The 20,016-nt window shown below is 32.1% G+C and overlaps 1 protein-coding gene across 4 annotated transcripts in view; it reads right to left on the reverse strand.

The window, feature by feature from the left end:
• PTPRK (protein tyrosine phosphatase receptor type K) overlaps positions 1–20,016 on the reverse strand; it is a 566,857-nt gene that overhangs the window by 31,626 nt on the left and 515,215 nt on the right. For 2 of the 4 annotated variants that reach the window (XM_008007107.3, XM_073022453.1), the window contains exons 14-15: positions 12,721–12,859; positions 4,500–4,660 (exon numbers count right to left, since the gene is read on the reverse strand). In XM_008007107.3, the coding sequence (XP_008005298.3) occupies positions 4,500–4,660; positions 12,721–12,859 (300 nt within the window). Of the gene's footprint in view, positions 1–623; positions 636–2,605; positions 2,642–4,499; positions 4,661–12,720; positions 12,860–20,016 lie in introns of all 4 variants that reach the window. The other 2 variants (XM_038000559.2, XM_008007108.3) reach the window with 2 other exon arrangements.

Below are 20,016 nucleotides of genomic sequence, written 5' to 3' on the forward strand. Positions count from 1 at the left end.
TAAACATGATTCATGAGTTTCCTATTCTCAATATGAGACCGAAGTCAATGGATCTACTTCTATTAAAATATTACAATCAACAGACCGACATAAAGAATAAATACATCTCCCCAGAAAAATTAAATTCAGAAGCAACTGATTTGGGCACTGCTGCAGAATATACAGTTAAGGATAAAAAGTAAAGAGAACAGATAACGTCAGAGAGGCAAAATGCAATCACTCAAGCTGGAGGAAGGTAGCCAGGGCTCAGTGGAGCAGCCCCAGAGCTCACTTTTACCTGCTGGAGTAGCAGAATATTTACAATTGAAAAAGGCTTAGTGAGAAACACAGAATTCACCCATATTCCAAATCTTACAGATGATTGTGTCCTAATATAAAATAGACAGTGCCTTTTGTTTTGCATTAAAGTTTAATACAGTAGTACAATGAGCAGTAAGGTCTTTAAAATCATCACATATGCATTATTAATCTCAATACATTTCCACCTCATTAAACCACCTAATAATGTGACTAGTAGTGATGGTACATGTACTAATCGTTATTCTTATTATACATTTAAGAATAATAACTTGAAATACATCCTTGATTGAAAGGTTTTCTAGAGTTCTTTGCAATACACTTACCTGTTATAGGAACTTAAACCCAATGAAGCAGTAAAACACAAAAACCAAAAATATGAGTCAATATGAAAAGTTTCTAAGCCCTTTTAAATCAGTAAGCATTAGCATTAAACAATATTTGAAGTGATTTCAGAAACTGCATTATAAATACAAAAACGATTGGATGCAAAACTCTAAAGACCACAATCCTAAGAATGATGAAAAATACAACATATCATTTCTACATCTAATATGATTAATGAGATAGTTAGCTTTTAAAGAATGCCAATATATTTTTAAAACCAGCTTGACTTTCAAAATTAAATAAAATGTATAATGAATGTTTATATAACTAGACTTCATGACTCTATTGTGTTAAATCTGACCTTCCTTAAACATGAAAATCCTTTTTCACAGGAAAAATTATTATAATAATTATTTATGGTTTATAAAACTCATACACATGATCTAATTTTCTCTTTATAATAAAATCCTGTGAAAAAGGTATAGTAGGAATTATTATACTGTTTTACAGATGGGAAAACAAAGATGTAAGGTATTTTTATGAGTTCATATTGTAAATCTACAGGAGGAATGAGACTTGGACTTTACATATGTGTAGAAAATTATTGTAATGAAACTTAGCATTGAAGCAACTAATTTTTTCCAATTAGTTATCAATATTTTAAGTGAAATTTATTAACTTTATACTGACAGCATTCTACAGTGCTTAGCAGAAGACGACATTTTTGGAGGCATCTGATGTGTCCTTAATGATCCCCAGTGATCACCATTTATGGCTCCTCCCTGTGTGATCAGATCACTTCCTGGGGCAAATCCCCAGTTCACTTCTTAACCATTATTGGTGGACATCAAAAGGAGAGTGCAAGTAGAGATGAAGAACATTGACTTTTCAGATTATTTAAGAATATATATCCTTCATAGTAATTATAAAATTATAATTTTAAATATTTATTTTAGTGAATGAGAGGTATATTCTACCTGAGTTAGTTGTGTTGTTCCAAAATATTTTAAAAATTCAATTTAACATTGATTGTATGGATAACAAAAATACAAGCATAAAATATGAGTTAAAGTTTTATGTTCACAAGAAATAGTAAATATAAATAACAAACATGACATTTGGGAATTTACAAGATCTATTTATCTGATAATTTCCATATTTCTTTGGTTAAAGCTTAACTAGAAACCCTGGTAAAATTGATATGGAACCTGTGAACATACAGGCAAGCTGGTTACTAATCATTGGTGTATAATTAGTCAAGGAATAGGGTACAAAGTGGAATGAAACCCATTCCATTCTTAAATATATAGGTAGATGTAAAAAATAATATAATTTTACATCTGTAAAAGCCTTAATTGTCATTAGCAATAGCAGTTGTATTAGATGTTATACAGTGGTAACCCAAGTAGCTTGTTCTAAATTTCTTGAAAGGTAACATTACTTATCAGATAAGGTTCATGTAGAATGTCAAACCCCACATCAAGATTTTAGCAATTTTACCTACATTAAAATAGTCTTAATAAAGACAAAAGCTAAAGCAAATGCACATAATCCTAATGTTCACTTGTAAATTTGTTCTTTTGTGGTTATAAATTAGGAGGATTTAGAAACATTCCTTTCCATTAGGTAGACTTTTACATATAAACTAGTTATTCAAGCAACACTGGACCCTGAGATGTATGCATTTGGCTTCATTCTACTAATTTTGACATGTTAATATTAGTTATACATTAAGGGCCATTGTACTTCTGCTCCAAATCTAACAATCAAGAATTAAAGAATACATTAAATAGCATGCCTTGCTAATTTGAAATCCACTAGATCTGATATTGGGTTGAACACAGTTGCTCTCTTTGATAATACTATGGCTATATTCAAAATCAAGCTGCCTCCTGCACTGTAAATAATCTGTATGTGGGCAAACCCATGCAAGGAGGTGTGATCCATGCAATGAAAAGATGATAAAGATTTAGGGCCTCACCTAACACAGCAGTCGGTACAAGTGGATCATTGGGCACTGCAGGAAAACAAAGCTTATGAAGGAATATATTGCTCTAAAATTGTTTTTTAAAATCTTTTTTCTTTAAAATAGATTTATGCTTTTTTAAGAAATATAATTATTAAATTTTCTCAGATTACTGTATTCTGCAAATGTAAAATTTTCTCTCCCAGTTTGCATTATATCTAAACATCGAGAGGTGTATCTATAATTATAGTTCAGAACTCTGTTTAATTTAAAAAGCCAGAAGATCCAACCTGACATTACAAAAATTAAGGAAAAAAAACATGTATTTTAGATTTATCAAGTGTAAGGTATTTAAAGAAATAATTATCTCATATTCATTCCAAATAATTTTTTTTCAGTTAGCTGTGGGAAATAGATTTAATCCTTTCTCTAAGTTCGTAAGTGGATATTTATAGTTACACTGCGCAATTCAAACTTTCAAATAAGGTCCTAACATAGGCAATAGATAGACAAGTTTGGGAAGCATGAATGTTTTCAAACCCTTAAGTGATTAAGTATTAAATGAATTAGTTAAGGAGATGATACATCTTTATTTTCAGCAAAACTTACTTTCAACAGTAATAGTATTTTACATTTTTCTCCATCATTTATCTATAGTGAATAAAAATAAAATAGATCTGAAAGGCCCTTTCATGATTATAACTAAATTCCAAAATGACTCATGTATAGCATTCCTAACTACTAATTTGGTATACATATATACATAGAAAATGATGGGCTTCATTTTAGATCCAATAGTTACTGAAAAATTTCACCAAGCTGAACAATTCAGAAAAAAAAAAACCTTCCCTCTCTGAAAAGACATACAAGCATACAACCTACAAATACTTTGTTTTCAATCTTACTACTACATATGTTCATAGTTTGTATAGGAGATAATACTTCTATTGTTTCTTTGCTTATACCCATGTTTTCCAAATTGGGGTGTGCATATCTCTGAGATCTGAGCCAAATGTCATAAGGCCCAAGTTATACAAGGCCAGTATACTCAAGAGATATACTTGATTTGCCTGCTTCAAGCATCAATTTACTAGAGGATTTGAAGAAACAAAGTTAGGCAATTTCACTTAAACTTAATTAACTTAAACAGATGCACTATAGAACAGAATATAACATTCATATGAAATTTGAAAATAAACAGTAATATTGATTCTGGGGTAATTATTAAAGTCATCTGCTTTTAAACGGTACTTCAGTGGAAATAGTTTAAAAGCCTTGCCTTCATAGACCAACATTAGGAATTTTCAAGACAGATGGATGGATGAATTTCACTGTTCCTTGCAAATCCCCCAATTCAAATATACTTTTGGACTTCACAGCAGATACTTAAGAGCATGTAGACTAACGTTTCCCTGAGTTAACTTTTCAGTATTGCAATTCTCCAGGAGTCTACAATATACTACTTTAACGGCATGATTTTACCTATGTCAATAATTCCCAGAATTACCGTTTCCTCTTATCTCAAAAGAGACTTTCATCTTACACAAAGGAAGATGCAAATGGAAAAAGAATTATAAATTCTGACATGAACTAACTTTTTGTAGGCAATCATGTATTTTCACTTAAAGCAATGACATGTGCTATGGACTGAGTGGTATATGTTTGGAATATCTCTTGTGATACAGTAATAAAATTCATAGAGTTTGAAGTTAAACTAAATCCAGTATCAATCCTCATGAGAACCCTTCTTGTAAATTCCATAATATCCTCCATCTCTTTCTCTTCTTTCTAGCTGCTTCTCCCCTCACTTCCTTACTCTCTCTCATTATTCAAAAGGTAATGTGCAGAATTCAAAGTGAACTTAATGAGCCGTAAACATCATTTATTAAAACTTTAATGAAAAACTTACATCTTGGACTAAAGTTATGTTGGTCCATGAAGGTGATGGAAAGAGGATCTTCTGCATGCAGAGTGCTCTGATCAGCATAACTTCGATCCATTGCATTCACCATGTGAGTCATCTCCTGCCGGGTATTCCCCATGGCATCTTTGCGTTTTTTAGCAAGTTTGCTGCCAAGGCAAATACAAAACGGAATCCTTAGTGTTTGAGGCTTGAAGGAGAGTTAACACCAGCAATAAGTAGTTCAGGTGAGCCCGAGGATAATGTTACAAACATAGTTTAGAAACCCCAAGCACTGGTCACAATTTCAGGAATTAAGTTTGACATTCAAACAATTATATTTGTTCCTTGCTATAAAAGTATTTTGTCAGATGCATATTTCAATATTCAAGCTGTCAACCCAAATCTCTCATCATTTCCTATATTTTATTCTCTTAAATATCATAAAATATAATTATATTTATTAAAAGCAAAATAAATACCTCCTTACTAGAGTAATTCAATAAATATTTAAGCTAAAGCCAAGTTTTGATATTCCTCCTGGGTAATTAATTCTTTTGACCAACTTTTAGTTCCTTTTAGAAATAACATGACTAACTTTTCAAATCTGTTTTACTGTAGCCACCAAATTAAAACAAAGACATGTCCCATTCTTCATTCTCTGTGCTATTATTAAAAATGTGATATGTAGCATTAATATATTTAGCAATATATTTACAGCATTTATCAGAAGCTAATCTGAAGACTTAGAATAAACCACTGCTAGAAAATTTCAAGTACACATGAATATATGGGATTAAATCATATACTGTGTAAGAAAAGTACTGAGAAAAGTTTTAAAAAATAGTATGGAAAGATACGCAAATTATCATCTTGGAATATTCACATGGTCAAATATTAAAAATGTGTTTTCTAATTAGAACCACATGACATACTATCAACTAACTACAGCAATGCTTTATAAATGCAGAAAGGCATATGATTTAAGAGATTAGCTAATAACAGCATTAGAATTATGAACTACTCAAATATTGGCATGTTCATCTTACATGTCATGGATGTAAAATATATTTTAGTTCTTTGTGAATGTTACACATGAAACATCCAAGGAAAAGGGCTATTAAAGGCACATAAAATATTTAAATCACACTAACAAGAAAATTTATATATAAATAAAAGTACTCTAAAAGCCTGTAATAGGCAAATTGTGTTACTAAGTTTATGGCAGCAATTTATATTGCCTTGGAAATATTCTGTAGTTGTTTTAAGAACACCAATCCTCCACTAGATTATAATCTAAGTCATTTTCTTCTGATCCTCTTATTAATATCCAAACCAGAGTAAATGTACTACAAATACTACAAAGGCTCATTTAATAGACTGAGTTTATGTATAAAGGCTTCTCCTTTAAAACATAAATCTAGCAATTGGAGGACTGCTCCAGTGTAGGATATTTTTCTCTGAGAATTATAGTACTTAGCCTCAAGGCGGTACATACGTAACACACACGACACGTGTACACAGCAGATCTGACACTATGTTGTTTAAGATAGTCATAAGCTAAGATTTGAGGATGGAGATGGCTATTTTAGAAATAATAAATAACGATAATCACAGAATCACAGTATTGGTAATAAGAAAACAACAACAAAGTGTAACAAGAACTATCACTACCACCAACACAACTACCACTACACCATCACCACCATCATTTATTAGCAACATTTACGCTGTACATTCAAAGAGCTATTAATCTTTTTCTAGGTTTGAGGGTAAAAATTCTTTATGAATATGTAGGTTTCAGACAGGTAAAACAAATGAGTGCTGCTGTCAGTGGCAAGATACCATAAGGAAGGGTAATGAAGAACCGGAAAGCAGTTTAGGGGCAACTTGCCTAAGTGACTACTGGTATTTGATCCCAGTGTTGAACTTCTGGCTTATTTATTTATTTATTTATTTATTTATTTTTTAAGACAAGTCATGATGAATCTGACTGTTGATGTTAATTTTCTTGATTTTTTCGAGTGGTTTTATTTTTTAAAACAGTGTATGGGCCACATGAAACATCATAAGGTCACATTTAGCCTATGGACTTTCACTTTCCAAACTTCCCGCTAGGCCATCATACAGGATGTTTGTTCTTTAACCTGCAACATTTTTTTGCCTGTAATATCTGGCTAACTTCTATCTGTTCTGTCTCAGTGTAACAGACACTTCATTAGGGAGGTTTTACATGACTGACTCTAAAACAGCCTTTCTCAAGTTAGGCTAGGTATTTTCTATACTACCACATTCTTCCCCTGTAATGAGTGTTGTTGATTGAAAAGTGCGAATATCTTTCAATTGTTTTCCCCACTATGTGCTCCACAAAGAGAAGGATGATCTGCATAGCCTTGGCACTTGACTCTGTGTCTGGCATGTAACAGGCTTCAGTAAATACTTGTTGAATTGATGAATTAGGCCTGTTATATACTTGGCACTTTTCATTTGTTAACTCAATTCTCAGATCAATCTGCTGAAAAAGGCACAAGGATTCTAATTGTATAGATAAGTTCAATGAGGCTCAGGGGAGTTAAATAACTTGCCCAAGGTTATTTATCTAATAAGCAATGAAGAATGACTTGGTTCTAAAGCCTAAGCTCTTACACTGTATCTGGTTGCTTACACTTTTTAAATTGCCACATTTCAAAGTGGCACTACTTATTCTAGCAGTTGAACACTAGTTAATATACACCACTACTTACTCTAGCAGTTGAACACTAGTTGTTATAAATTTCAGCAAAATACATAGAAAAAATATTCTGCCATTTGTAAATTTTAAAACAGCAAAAATTGCCTTAGGAAATAACTTCCAATCTTTGTTTCTAGGATAAGAAGAATAAATTCATTTCTCAAAAATATGAGAGACTGAATTGAATAAAAATAGCACTGAAATAAAAAACAAACTGAAATTTGGATTCAAAATAATGTTAAAATTTTGAAGATGGGCAGATCAAAGTCAATAGAAAAGACAAATTTAAACCCTGAGGCTTTACTTTAAAATATGTGTAATTTATATGTATTTCATGATTGGAGAAAAACAAGAAGTAATGAATTTGTTAAATACATGACAGGTTTAAATTTTCATGCAATGAAGGACTTTAAGTTGTCAGATTCACAAACCTAGATTAGTTGACAAATTATGGGGGAATATAACCTTTGTTAATATCTGCCAGCCATGAATTATCAGCTTGGTTTTTATACCTTAATCCTCACAACAACCCTGTGAGGTAGGCTTTCATTCAGGTTCTTCTAAAACAAAGAAAAATTAACATCAGTGTTAAGTGTTTTGATCAAAAACAGATAGTTACTATGACAATGCCAATGAATATTAGCTCAAAGATCACATCTGGTTTTCTTTTAAGCTCTACTCTGATTTTTATCTATTTTTATCTTTAAAAACCCCTCTAATCCAGATAAGCATCACTAGGTATGGTTAAGCAGCCTTTAAAAGCATATCTCTGTGATAATCTCTGTAGTTATGATTAAAATTGCCAGTAACCCTATGTACTACAATAATATTAGTATAACCTGTTACATTGTCTGGAACACAGAAATATTGTCTATCCATCAAAAAAGGGAATCCCATTTTAACATCAGAGCTGCATCAATGGTTAATGTTAAGCTATTGACAGTCTCATAATGAAATACTTATTGATTCCAGTGTGTTTGATGCTTTGTCTCCTCCTGAGCAACTAGCATATATAATGTGCACTTCAAAACAGTTAAACAATTCATTTTGCTACTACTTTGAGTTTGACAGATGTGCAAATGACTTTCATTATCAAAGCAGCCAACAGCATAAACTTCTGCAGGTGGATGTATGGGTGGGCCATAAAGGGGGAAAGTGCTCCATCATTGTATGAAACGGTACAGTTGATTATCTCTGGCTTCATCAAACATAATTTAACAAGGATATTATGATTCATCACAATAAGTTAGGAGCACTGCTAGTGTACAGCTGCTTGGTTTAGCAGATTTTAGGATGCAAAACTTTTATAATATATAAAATGTTGGCAGAACTGTGTTATAGTCATGGAGAATGGAGACTCTTACAAAGGTTTTGTTGTAAAGCTAGCTTAAATTTACCTAGTGATTTAAATGCTGTGGGATATGTGCCCCAAACATACTTAATTTCAATCTTTAAACCTTGAAAGGTGGTGGATCAAATACTGGTCAAGCAAAGTCCAAGAATGCCTTGCTGTAATGTTCCCTTGATTTGGATGAAAAACTACTCTGGCATATTAGGTGATAAGCTGAAAATGACTCAGGAAATAGAATGGATCATCTTCTCCATCCTTATCCAAATGAACAAACCATGCTTGAGTCTCGGAAGAGTTACAGACTTTGGAAGAGAAAAGGAGCAATGTGGTGCCTATATCTGTTCCTAGTTTCTAGTTGACAAAGGTTTTTTTGGCTCTAGTTTTAGGAAACATTTGTCCTACTTAAGTTACAATAAACTCATTTTTTTTCCTCTAAAAATAATTTTTATTTCTTTGTTGCTGCAACACCATGATTTTTCTACTTTTTTTTTCTTTAACAAAAGCACAGTGATTGCCTTAATGGCCAGATCAAAGATGTTCTGAAGTTATAACCCATCCTGGATTCCTAGAAATACAGAGAGAGATGTTATCACATGCAGACCTGAACTAATTTGCATCCTATGAAGGCATTTTGAGTGTTCCATAAATACACCACTTGGCTCATTTTGTCAGACATAATGATGCTACATAAAGATAGTGATTTGTGAGTTACAACCACTATCTCTTCTTTACAAGATGAGTGAAGTGTCATATTGCTAAGATAAGGTAAAGGTTTAACTTTAGTAAATAAATGATGTTTTGGCTCTAGACTAAAGCTACTTATGGAAAATTATAAATAAAGTAAAAGTAGCTGGACAAACAGAAATACAATATCCCTTTTTAAAAAGATTGGCAAAATAGGTAATAAAGTTTATAGTTTTAGAGTCTGAAAAAACTTTTTTTTAAATGTCACCAAAATTGCAAACATTCTGTTTTGTTTTTGAAAAGGGATACTGCATCCTTAACACATGTAAAGTTGTACATCACCCATTTTCTACTTACAGGTAGTAGGAGTAAGAATAGTAGCTCCTCCTGGCAAGCAAATCACAGACAGTGGAAAAAGAGAAGCAATGGTGAATGAAAAGCGTGACTCTGTCACATTCAATAAAGCAGAAAAATGTGCGTTAAAAAATAAAAGAAAAGAAAATAAAATTCATGTTTTTTTTGCTTTGCATTTCAATTTGCTCATGCATTGTTAGATTTTTTTTTGCCATGCAATTAAACAGACAGATATGCAATTAAAAATAAAATTTAAAATACATAATTTGGAAAAAATAACATGCTGATATTTCTTATTGCCAAAGAATTGAAAAATTAAATGGATTGTGTATTTTCAACATGCAGTTAAGCATAATATCCATTACCATCTAAATATGTGACAGATGGAACAGCTGTGCATAGAACTTGTGTACTATATAGATTATTTTTCTTTAGATACAAAACATAAAGATTTACCATATTAATATATCATATATACAGAATAACACCTAAATTTCTACAAACAAGTTATTATATCTTAATGGTACATAAGTATATACATATGTTATGTGAATATACATATATACCATATACTATATATACACAAAGATACTTCTACAGTAGATGTATGTGAACATAATATACACAAACATTTACTGTATTGAAACATAATTTCAAATTTATGTTTGAGTTATTAATGTGTTCATGCTGTGCATGTAAAATATAATACACAACCAATGAAAAATGGCATACATTTGGAAATAATTGAATAGCGATTAAATTAAAAAAATGACATTGCGTTTTGAAAGATGCAATATCCCTTTTCTTAGCCTAAAAACTTACTTTATATATATCCTTAGCTGTAAAACTTTACTCAATTGAATTACACACCATCCTTTTGCAAAACAACCAAAAAGACATGGAACTGTTTTCCCCACAAGAAATATATCTACATATATTCATCCCAGTGAGGGATAAAGTCAAACTTAACACTATCCCACTAAAATGTAGATAAGAGACTAAAGTAACTTGTTTTTCCATTATTTTTATTATAAATTTATATATTAAAAGGGAAACATTTTATATTAATAGTTTTAAGCTGTACTTGATGATAATATCCAATGCAATGCTGCTATATCTATACTTTTTTATATGTATGATAAACATACTTGTAATTAAAGCATACATGTTACATGTGTGACACACGGTACATATGAGTAAAAGTCATTACAAAGTTGCTTTGGTAAGTAAGAAATTCAAGTAATGTAGATATAGATACTATATATTAGAAGGTAACATATCTAAATAATGAAACCTGATCTCTCTATAAAAGTGTAGGTTTTCCTGGACATAAAGGTGATGGTGAGGAACAGAAGCAAAAGCCCTAGCATACTTTCTATCAAAAGACAATCAAAGCATAATTATGAAAGCTCAAATGTTAAATATTTTAATAGAGAGGCTCATTAACTTAACCATTTAATATATGAACCAGAAAATCAAGTTGTCATATTATACAATTTTAGAGAGCTGTCAGATCATTTTACCTTCCCCCAAAATCTTGCTTAGTGATGGTTTTAGCATACTTTAGGAAGTTTATTTTTCAATTTTTTTTTCATTATTGCTAAATCAGAGGCCTGGATAGGGAGGTTTATCAAGACAAATGAATGCTTTCAAATAAAACTGAATAGTTTAGCCCAATTCTAACTGAATATGAGGACATAATTAGAAGTCACTTTCATGTTTATATACAATCTGAAGAACATTGTTAAGCAACGTTTAGTTAAATTTGCTCTCTAAACTGTTTACTTAAGTCTCCAAATACAAATTTAAACTAAACAGAGACATAAGGTCTGAAGGTTACATTTGGTGATTTTTATTGATCTTTACTGGCAAATTTTTATTGCTAAAATACTTAAAACTTTTGCCTCACATATGATGTATTTTCCAACCACAGAGGGAGACAACAGCAAGAGAAAGCACTATTTGGGGAAAGCACGTATGTAGCTAATTTAACACAAAACACTATAATGCATACCTAATGTTTCTAATGCAGATGTGTCTTCTCCAACATATATATCTCCAGGGGATAATCGTAAAGAGGCAATATATTAAAATAAACTCTGATGGAATCATTAAAACATGTAGTATGAGTCTTATCTATAATGTTAATGCTTTATTTCAAGTATAAAATAACTATAATAGTAAACTGGATAATTTAATGTAATATAAGCAACATCATTTATTATATTTTTCAATAGAATTCATTGATTACAACCACTTCTATACACCAAACTATTTTAGGACTGTACTTTTGCTTATAAAGATTTTTTTAAAGTCTTTCCAAATTGTAGCATTATCCCAAATACACAATGGGAAAGATTAGAGTGCTATATTAGTTTCCAAGACAATGCCTTACAGATTTATGACATTTTATATAATGTAAAACAGCTGAAATTACAAAAACTGTGTACTTTGAAAGGCTTTTCATCAGGAATATACTTTGGTCTCCAGAGCAAAGCTCAGTTTAAATTCCAGTAGGTCTTAATATCTTCAAGTAATTCCAGAAGATGGTGATATTGGTTGATATAGTATAAAAAATTAATGTTCAATTAAAACAATTTACTCTCTATTTTAAAAGGCTAAAATTTTTAGTCAACGAATATTTAATGTACAATTTTACTAAATAATGTTTATATTATTTATATTTACTAAATAATATTTATATTTGTAGCCAAGATGTAGAAAAATACATTAAAAGAGCACAAAATAATTCCTAGACCACAGCCCAAGTATCACAATAAATCCATATTTTGCCATTGTTAATAATAACACTTCAAATACAAGATAAATTATCTCAAGTACCTTTGCATTTGAGAAATTTAAATTCAGATATTAATTTCTAGATCAACTTAACAAAAAGCATATGTTTTATATCCAGAATTAAATTGCAAATAACCAAATAAGAATTTATTAGACAGCATGTCCAATAGACTCAGGTGCTGACAACATTGTTAAAATTAAAAGTTTCTTCTTGTTGTTTGTTCTAATTTAAAGGATCTTGAAAAAAACAGGTTTTTAAAACCAGTGACATAAATGGTAAGTGAGCAGGACCGGACAATATTAGGCCTTACCTCTTTTTTACAATTAATATGACAACTAGGAGAAGGAGGATGAACACCAAAATTCCAGCACTAATTCCTGCTATTTTCACCACTCTGTCTGTCTGCTTGGCGGGATCTGGGATCACTTCTGGTTCTTCTGTTGCTGCTGCTAAATGAATAAAAAAAAAATCAGTTACTGAAAGAAGCTAACAATCACAGAAAAAAATTATTCCCAGTAATCACCCCCAATAAACACAACTTGTTTACTGTATATTAATAAAAATAATTTCACAATGTAAATACAGAAGCATGCTAAAATACAATATGAGATTTAGGGTCGAGGTAAGGAAATCTTTCTGACAAGAGGTTTTGTTAATACAAAAAATAAAACAAACCTCCAAAATAAATATCAAAGAGAATGATGAACTAGTTTTCCCCAAGTGTCCTTGAAAGTCAGAACATAAGGTTTTCTAGCAACTAGTACATTGGAAAGAAATGGGGTCAGATTTAGAGGTTTATCAGTCGATTCAGCAAATGCTTCTTGACTCAAATGCCTGGTGGTATGCTTGGTGCTTTAAGGCAGTATTAATGACACTTGTCTAGGACAGAAGGGTTAGGTTTAATAAATGTCTAGTATAACTGCTAGAAGCATGAGTTTATGATTTAATATATATAATTTGAGATGAATAGTCGAGTTGGCACAAGAGAAGAATAGGCAAAGAAAAACAGACACATCAAGGAATATTTCAAATTATTTTATTAAATAAAACCCAGATAATAAACTTGGGAAACAACTTGGAGAAGATGATTATTTTTAAAAACTTCTTTGTATGCCCTAACTTCCTTTCTTCCTCAAAACCATCTGACTACTCATCATACACACAATGAATTAAAATAATAAACTGTAACTCCTTTACAAGCCCCAGTAACTCTCTGAGGACATCTTCCTTTTACCTCATTTACCTTGAAAATTGACAAGGAAAGTATTACTACCTACACTTTATCGATAAAAGAACTGAGGCTTAGAAAGATAAGGATAGTTTATAAATTGCTCAAGAGCAAAGAAAAAATCTAATATATCTTCTGTCTTTTAACACACAATTTCTCAATGTTTCCAGATCCATGGCTCCTACTGCTAAAAATTGGTGTAACAAGAGTCCAGGTGATTCGCAGGATTAGACACATTTGGGAAACTGCCTTGAAGCACCCAGCACAGCGCCTTACACTTGGAGTCAAGAGATGGTGTCCACATGAACAGACACACAAAGAAATCTCTAAACCTAACCTCGTATCTTTCCAATGGACAATTTGTTAACTAGCTCTTAAAAATGAACCATTTGTCTACATTCTGATCCTTTCTTCTTTACTTTCTCCTCTTGGCTTCTCTATACTCCCCCAACCCATAGTTCTATACATCCAAGTATCTGCTCCACTTTTCCCACCAGCCACAGATTCTGCCAAAAGGAGACTGTTGAGGTTAACTATTAATTTCTCAAAGTAAGAAATCTGACAGAATAAATAGATCTAATGTAAATATTGTTATATAAAATGGTAATTTAAAGCTAAACCGGTGAGAAAGACATAGTTCAAATAAAAGCATCAGAACTGTTAACTTTGTAAAACAATTCACTATAACTGTCTTAATTTATCTTATTTCAATTGCATGAAAACTTCTCCATAGACTAGATTTGGTAACTATTATTCTCAAGCTGAAAAAGCAAGCCTTTGGCTGGTATATTTTGGGAAACTAAGGAAGATTCCCTTTCTGACTTGACACTTTCCATATATTCTGGCTGTAGGGAATTTCTAACCTCATAATTATGAACAGAGGTACCTCAAGGCTTTCAAATTATTTTATGGTTCAGTTTACCAAAACATGTAGTAAATATGTTAGAGATCTTTTCCTTTCCAGGGCAACTTTAGAAATAAATACATATGTCTATATCTCTATATATGTAGCTATTGAACACAGGTGGAATATGTTACAAAGTTAAATGAAAAAACCTAAAAGGAATATAGTCATTGCTTGTAAATCTTAAATTACATTGGTTTGGCAGAGATACTACTTCAAATAGGAAGAGAAACAGAATGTTTGATGTAGAAATCCCTAGAAAAAAAGTCTTAGTCCATGCAACAAATCATCATTATTCACTAATCAAAGACTACTTTCTTCAGGTTCTGTGAGACACTTGGCTTTCAGGGGCTAATGATAATGATCCCTTAGTGATTTTCTGACATATCTGAGTTATAGAATCAAATGTTTCTGAAAATTCTCTGGAAGAGCAGTTCTTGCTTAATGAGGTCAGCATTTTTCATAACAGTTAAAATAAAATATGTGCTATTACGGTATAATTTTCTAAATATATTATACTATGAGTGGCATATGCTACATTTTACAAAAATCTTCAGAGATGCTTCTTCCCCACCAGAAGCAGATAATGTATATGGGTACAAATATAATATATATAATTATGTAGGTGCAAATATAAACTATCATCATGAAGTAAGAACAGTAGCTTTAATACTACTACCTAGATTTAGTAATAAAATAACAAAACTGACATGAGGGTGATGGGTCAAACAATTTCAAAGTTAGGGGATGAAGAAATTTTTAAGGTCTTACAAGTAATACAGATAGGTTAATGAATTCATGTAAACATATTTCCAGAAATAAAAAGCCAAATCTGAAAGTAACTTTTTTAACATAGATAGATACTAAAACGCTTGCAAGTGTACCAAGAGTACAAAGCATTGAGACTTTCATAATCTATTATGCAAATCAGAGATATTACTTTAAAGTCATAGTCTATATGTCTTTGTTAAAGACTGGACTTCAATTCACATTTACCATGTGGTTAATGAAGGAAAAAAAGCCCATTAAGTTATTTATTTGAGTTGGGTAAGGCTGCCTTTCTGTCATGATGACAATTCTTGTGCCAAGAGTTGTTCACTAATCTTCAACATAATTATTAAACTGAAGTATAGAAGTCTAATCAAATTCTCCAAGTACATGTGATTTGGTGGTTGTTTTCCTTAATTGTGAGTTCTCCTCAAAGTCTTTAGCGGTGGCATTTATTATTATCATTACTATTACTACCATGAACAGTAGTTTTCACTAAATATGTCTGCATAGATTTATTAGTTTGGATATTTTAATAACATGTATCTTTTAAAGTTCTTGGCCTGCTATAATCGGGGAACATAAATATCCTATTTAAAATCATTCAAGCTTAGAAGATTCATTAAAGGAAATACAACCAGTAGCCCCTAAGTGAGTATTTTCCATTTTCTTCAAAGAGAGCAAAAAGCTATTAATAGTGGTGGGGCCCCTGATTTCTGTTTGTAACTTATGCACATACATAAAGACAATGTGGAGCACCTGTTTCACGTTTTCTTTGACCATAAATCTTTACCTTTTTTTAATCTGTCACAGAACATATAAGGAATCCCCCGGGTTCAGAAGCCAAGAGCAGCATAATTCTTCGTACAGTGAGAAAAAAAAACTAAGGCACAATTTTATTTTCATTGAGCAAATTTCTAGAATGCATTTTGGGGGGCAAAAATAGCTAAAGTGACTTCATCAATTGTGTCCTTGCTCCCAGTACTTAAAAATGAAATAGCTTTAAAGTCACACAAATTTACCTTAAAAATTATAACTATTTTAATAGCTGTGATTAGACAAATTCATTCTTCTACTTTCATAATGGACATTAGAGATAGAAGCCTCTAAGTACAATGTATTAAGTAATCTTATGGTGTCTTCGGATATATTAATGTCACTCAAATTCTGCAAATACTCCTGGTATTTCATTAGCGCTTTCTTCCTTTCTCAGTTATAGATCTGAGAAACTGTTCCCACTCATGTCCCAATCATTCTTTAAAATCCTACCAGCAGGCTATGTCCCCATCCACACCAAACCACCACAACCAATGTTTCTAATGACTTGCTAGTTTCTGAATTCAATGTGCACTTTTCTATTCTTATTTTATGTGACCTCTTAATAGCATGTGACATTCCTGTCTACTCCTTCTTTCTTGCAATACCCTTTTTCTGGGACTTCCGTGAACTTGGGTACCTCCTAGTTTTCTTGGACTCTGGTCTCTCCTCTCCAGATTTTTGTTTGCTCATCCCTTAAAAATAGGTGCCCCTTTGAGTTCCTCAGGGACTTAAGCCTCTTGACACTGTGTTCCATACTTTTTGGCTTGGTGATCTTATCCATTTTCATCTCTTTAGTTACCGTCCTGATACCTGATCACTCTCTAATCGATGTATCCCTGACTGAAAGTTGCAACCCAAATTCCTGACCCAAGGAGTCATGTGATTAATATGTCTTCAGGTCAATGTATGACAGTCACCTTAAGCCACCATGTCCAACCTGAACTCATAATCTTATCTCATGCCAGTTCTTTTTCAAGTGTATCCACTTTCAGTAAATGGCAAAACTATTCATACAGTTCTTCAAGCCAGAAATGTATGCATCATTCTTGAATCCTCCACTTTGCTTATCTCTAGGATTAACATTTATCGTTCAAATTGGGATGTTTTTGAAGGAAAACAAAAACTGGAATTACCTTGGGCAAACTGGAATGCACAGTCACTTTCTTACACAATTAGTTACAAAATTACTACGTCCTAAATATTCTTTGTCTTCACTTTTCCCATCCCCACTGCTACTACCTTCACTCAGATCAGTATCATCTCTCAGCCAGATCACACAGCAGCCACCTATGTTTAATCTCTGAATATACTGTTTGCCTATTCCACCTCAAAACCCACATTGTAGCACAAGTATTTTCTAGGATTTCAACTGTATCATATCACTGCACTGATTAGAGCCCTCCAATAGCTTCCCATTGCTGTTAAGGTAAAGCCCATGAAAGCAGAAACCATATTTATTTTTCTCACCATTGAATTTCTAGTAGGACCTAAAAAGGAGCAATACAACAGAAAATATTAGTTGAATAAATGAAAGAATGCCAGTAAGCCTGCCTAAGGTAGGTTGTATTGGCATATAGAAAATCAGTTATCTCCTTAAAAAACACAAGGATGTCTCTGATCAGACAAATCTCTTACTGTTGTGAATATTAACATAAGGTAAACTTGACGCAAACATTTTTGAGTTGTCTCTGGAAATTTCAAGGCCCTTTGTTACATTCCTTTATAGAGCTAACCGTTTCCACCATCTGTCACCACCTATCACCAAACCAATGTGCAAGAAAAGTCCAGTGTCACCGAAAGCACAAGGGATTGGATCAGCAAGACCCCGTTTTGATTCTTATCTCGTTCTCTTATCTGTTGTGTGACAATGAGCAAGTGAGAATCTTTTAGAGTGAATGCCTTCATCTATAAAATAAAATTAATAACATTACCCATCTTGTGTAGCTTTTAGGACTATCAAGTAACATAATGGTGTGAAAGGTTTCTGTAAACTAAAACACATGGGATAGTAGAAATAGGAGTAGATGCTGCTGCTCTAGGTAGAGATAACCTAGATGTCAGTTCTTTGGGTCTATTATATAGAAATGAAAAACTATGAATAGGAAAAATGAAATTATCGAAAAACAGCTTTTAAAAAAATCTTAGCTCCCTATTATATAAATATACAATGACAGGTTGTGTAAAGCACGTGTTATTTATATCACAGGCTGCCACAGTGGAAGCCTAAACCTTATGGGCGTCTTGAAGTATGTATTATTTAACTCAATGATCCTTTTAAGTAATCTGGCTTCCTCATCGCATGTGATCTTATGAAACTTGCCCAGTATTAGATCACTGACTAAAACAGGGTCTACCAGAGATTTTATTGGTGAGAAAAGAGAGCAGCTAAATGCCATGTGCTTTAACAGTAAATTGGAAAATAATTTATTCTCCTTTAATAATGATATGGATGCGACCCAAATATTTCCGATGTGGAAAATAGTGCAAAAGTCTATGAAGACTTTAAACAACTAAGAAATAAAATTACAGATTAATATTGAAGATATTGGAAATTAATTTTACACTGCTAAAGGCATCTTCTAGTCTTAAGAGTCTCTAAATTAGTTTTGGTTTTAAAAACACAGCTCAAAATGCTATATAAAATTCTGAAGTGACAGAAATATGTTTTAAGAAAGAAATAAAATAAGTATGTTTTAGGAATGTATATAATGGTAAAAAACATGTAAAATATTATTGTTTCATAGTAATGAAGAAGAAATATTTTAATGTGCATATTAATTTTTCATCAAGTTTCCCATTAAATTCATTCAATTAGGTAAAATACAGCGTTAGTGTACTGTCTTACTTCTTAAACACAGTTGATTCTATCTCCTTAGTTCTCTCTGAAACTGGTTCTGAATTCTCCACCCCACCATCGACTGCCTTCAGGACCCAATCTTGTTTTTTCACTAGTCCTCCTGCTTCCCATGTTGACTACCGCAGATTTGTCATATATATTGCGAGTTGGATGAGTTTTCTAAAATGTAAATGTGAAGAAATGACTACATTGCTTTACATAAGAGGAAAAGGCAAAAGTTATGACACATAAGGCCTTTCACAAGCAGGCTTCAATCAACATTTTCAACCTCGTCTTCTGAGACACTTCCATTCATATACTCTTATCATTAAAATCCTTCCACCATTTCTCAAATACTGTTTACTCCATTTTAGGAGTTGGCAAACTATGGTCCTTGGGTTGTATCCAGCTCATTTTGATGAAACAAAGATTGTAAATATTAAACTTTACAAGATAATACACGAAACTGTTACCAATTTATATACCCACCAGCATTGTATGCCAACCCCATTTAAATTATATTAAATTATATCTTACCACTTTGTATTCTCAGCCTTCTTGATTTTCTACTTGAGCAGTAGAAAATGATATGTAATACATATTTGATTACTACTAAAATGACTTTTTGAGATACTTGAAATATCTCTACCTGTTTTTTTCTCTGAAATGTTCAGTATATAGCTTTGACTGAAATTTGTATTACAAATATCTTCTCCTATCAGACGGCATAAGGAATGAAAACCATCTTTTCCTTTCAAGATGTTAAGAGTTCATGGCTAGGGCCTCTATTACAAAAGACAGATTAAGAAGAGAAAAATACAAATTTACTAATATAAGTTTTACAAGACATGGTAGACTTCATAAGGAAATGAAGAACTAATGCAACAGTTAAACCCGAGTGTTTTTCTAGTAGGTTTGATGAAGGGTGACGTTATAAAGGACGACGACAGGGTAAAGAGTATGAGCTAGTACAGTAAACCGCAGAAAACTTAGCAAGGCCTGTTTGTTCAGATTCTTCTCTGTGTCCCTTATCTTCGGAAAGAAGGGTGCT

The sequence above is a fragment of the Chlorocebus sabaeus genome, chromosome 13 (assembly GCF_047675955.1).
Source record: "Chlorocebus sabaeus isolate Y175 chromosome 13, mChlSab1.0.hap1, whole genome shotgun sequence".
In the NCBI taxonomy this organism is placed as follows: domain Eukaryota; kingdom Metazoa; phylum Chordata; class Mammalia; order Primates; family Cercopithecidae; genus Chlorocebus; species Chlorocebus sabaeus.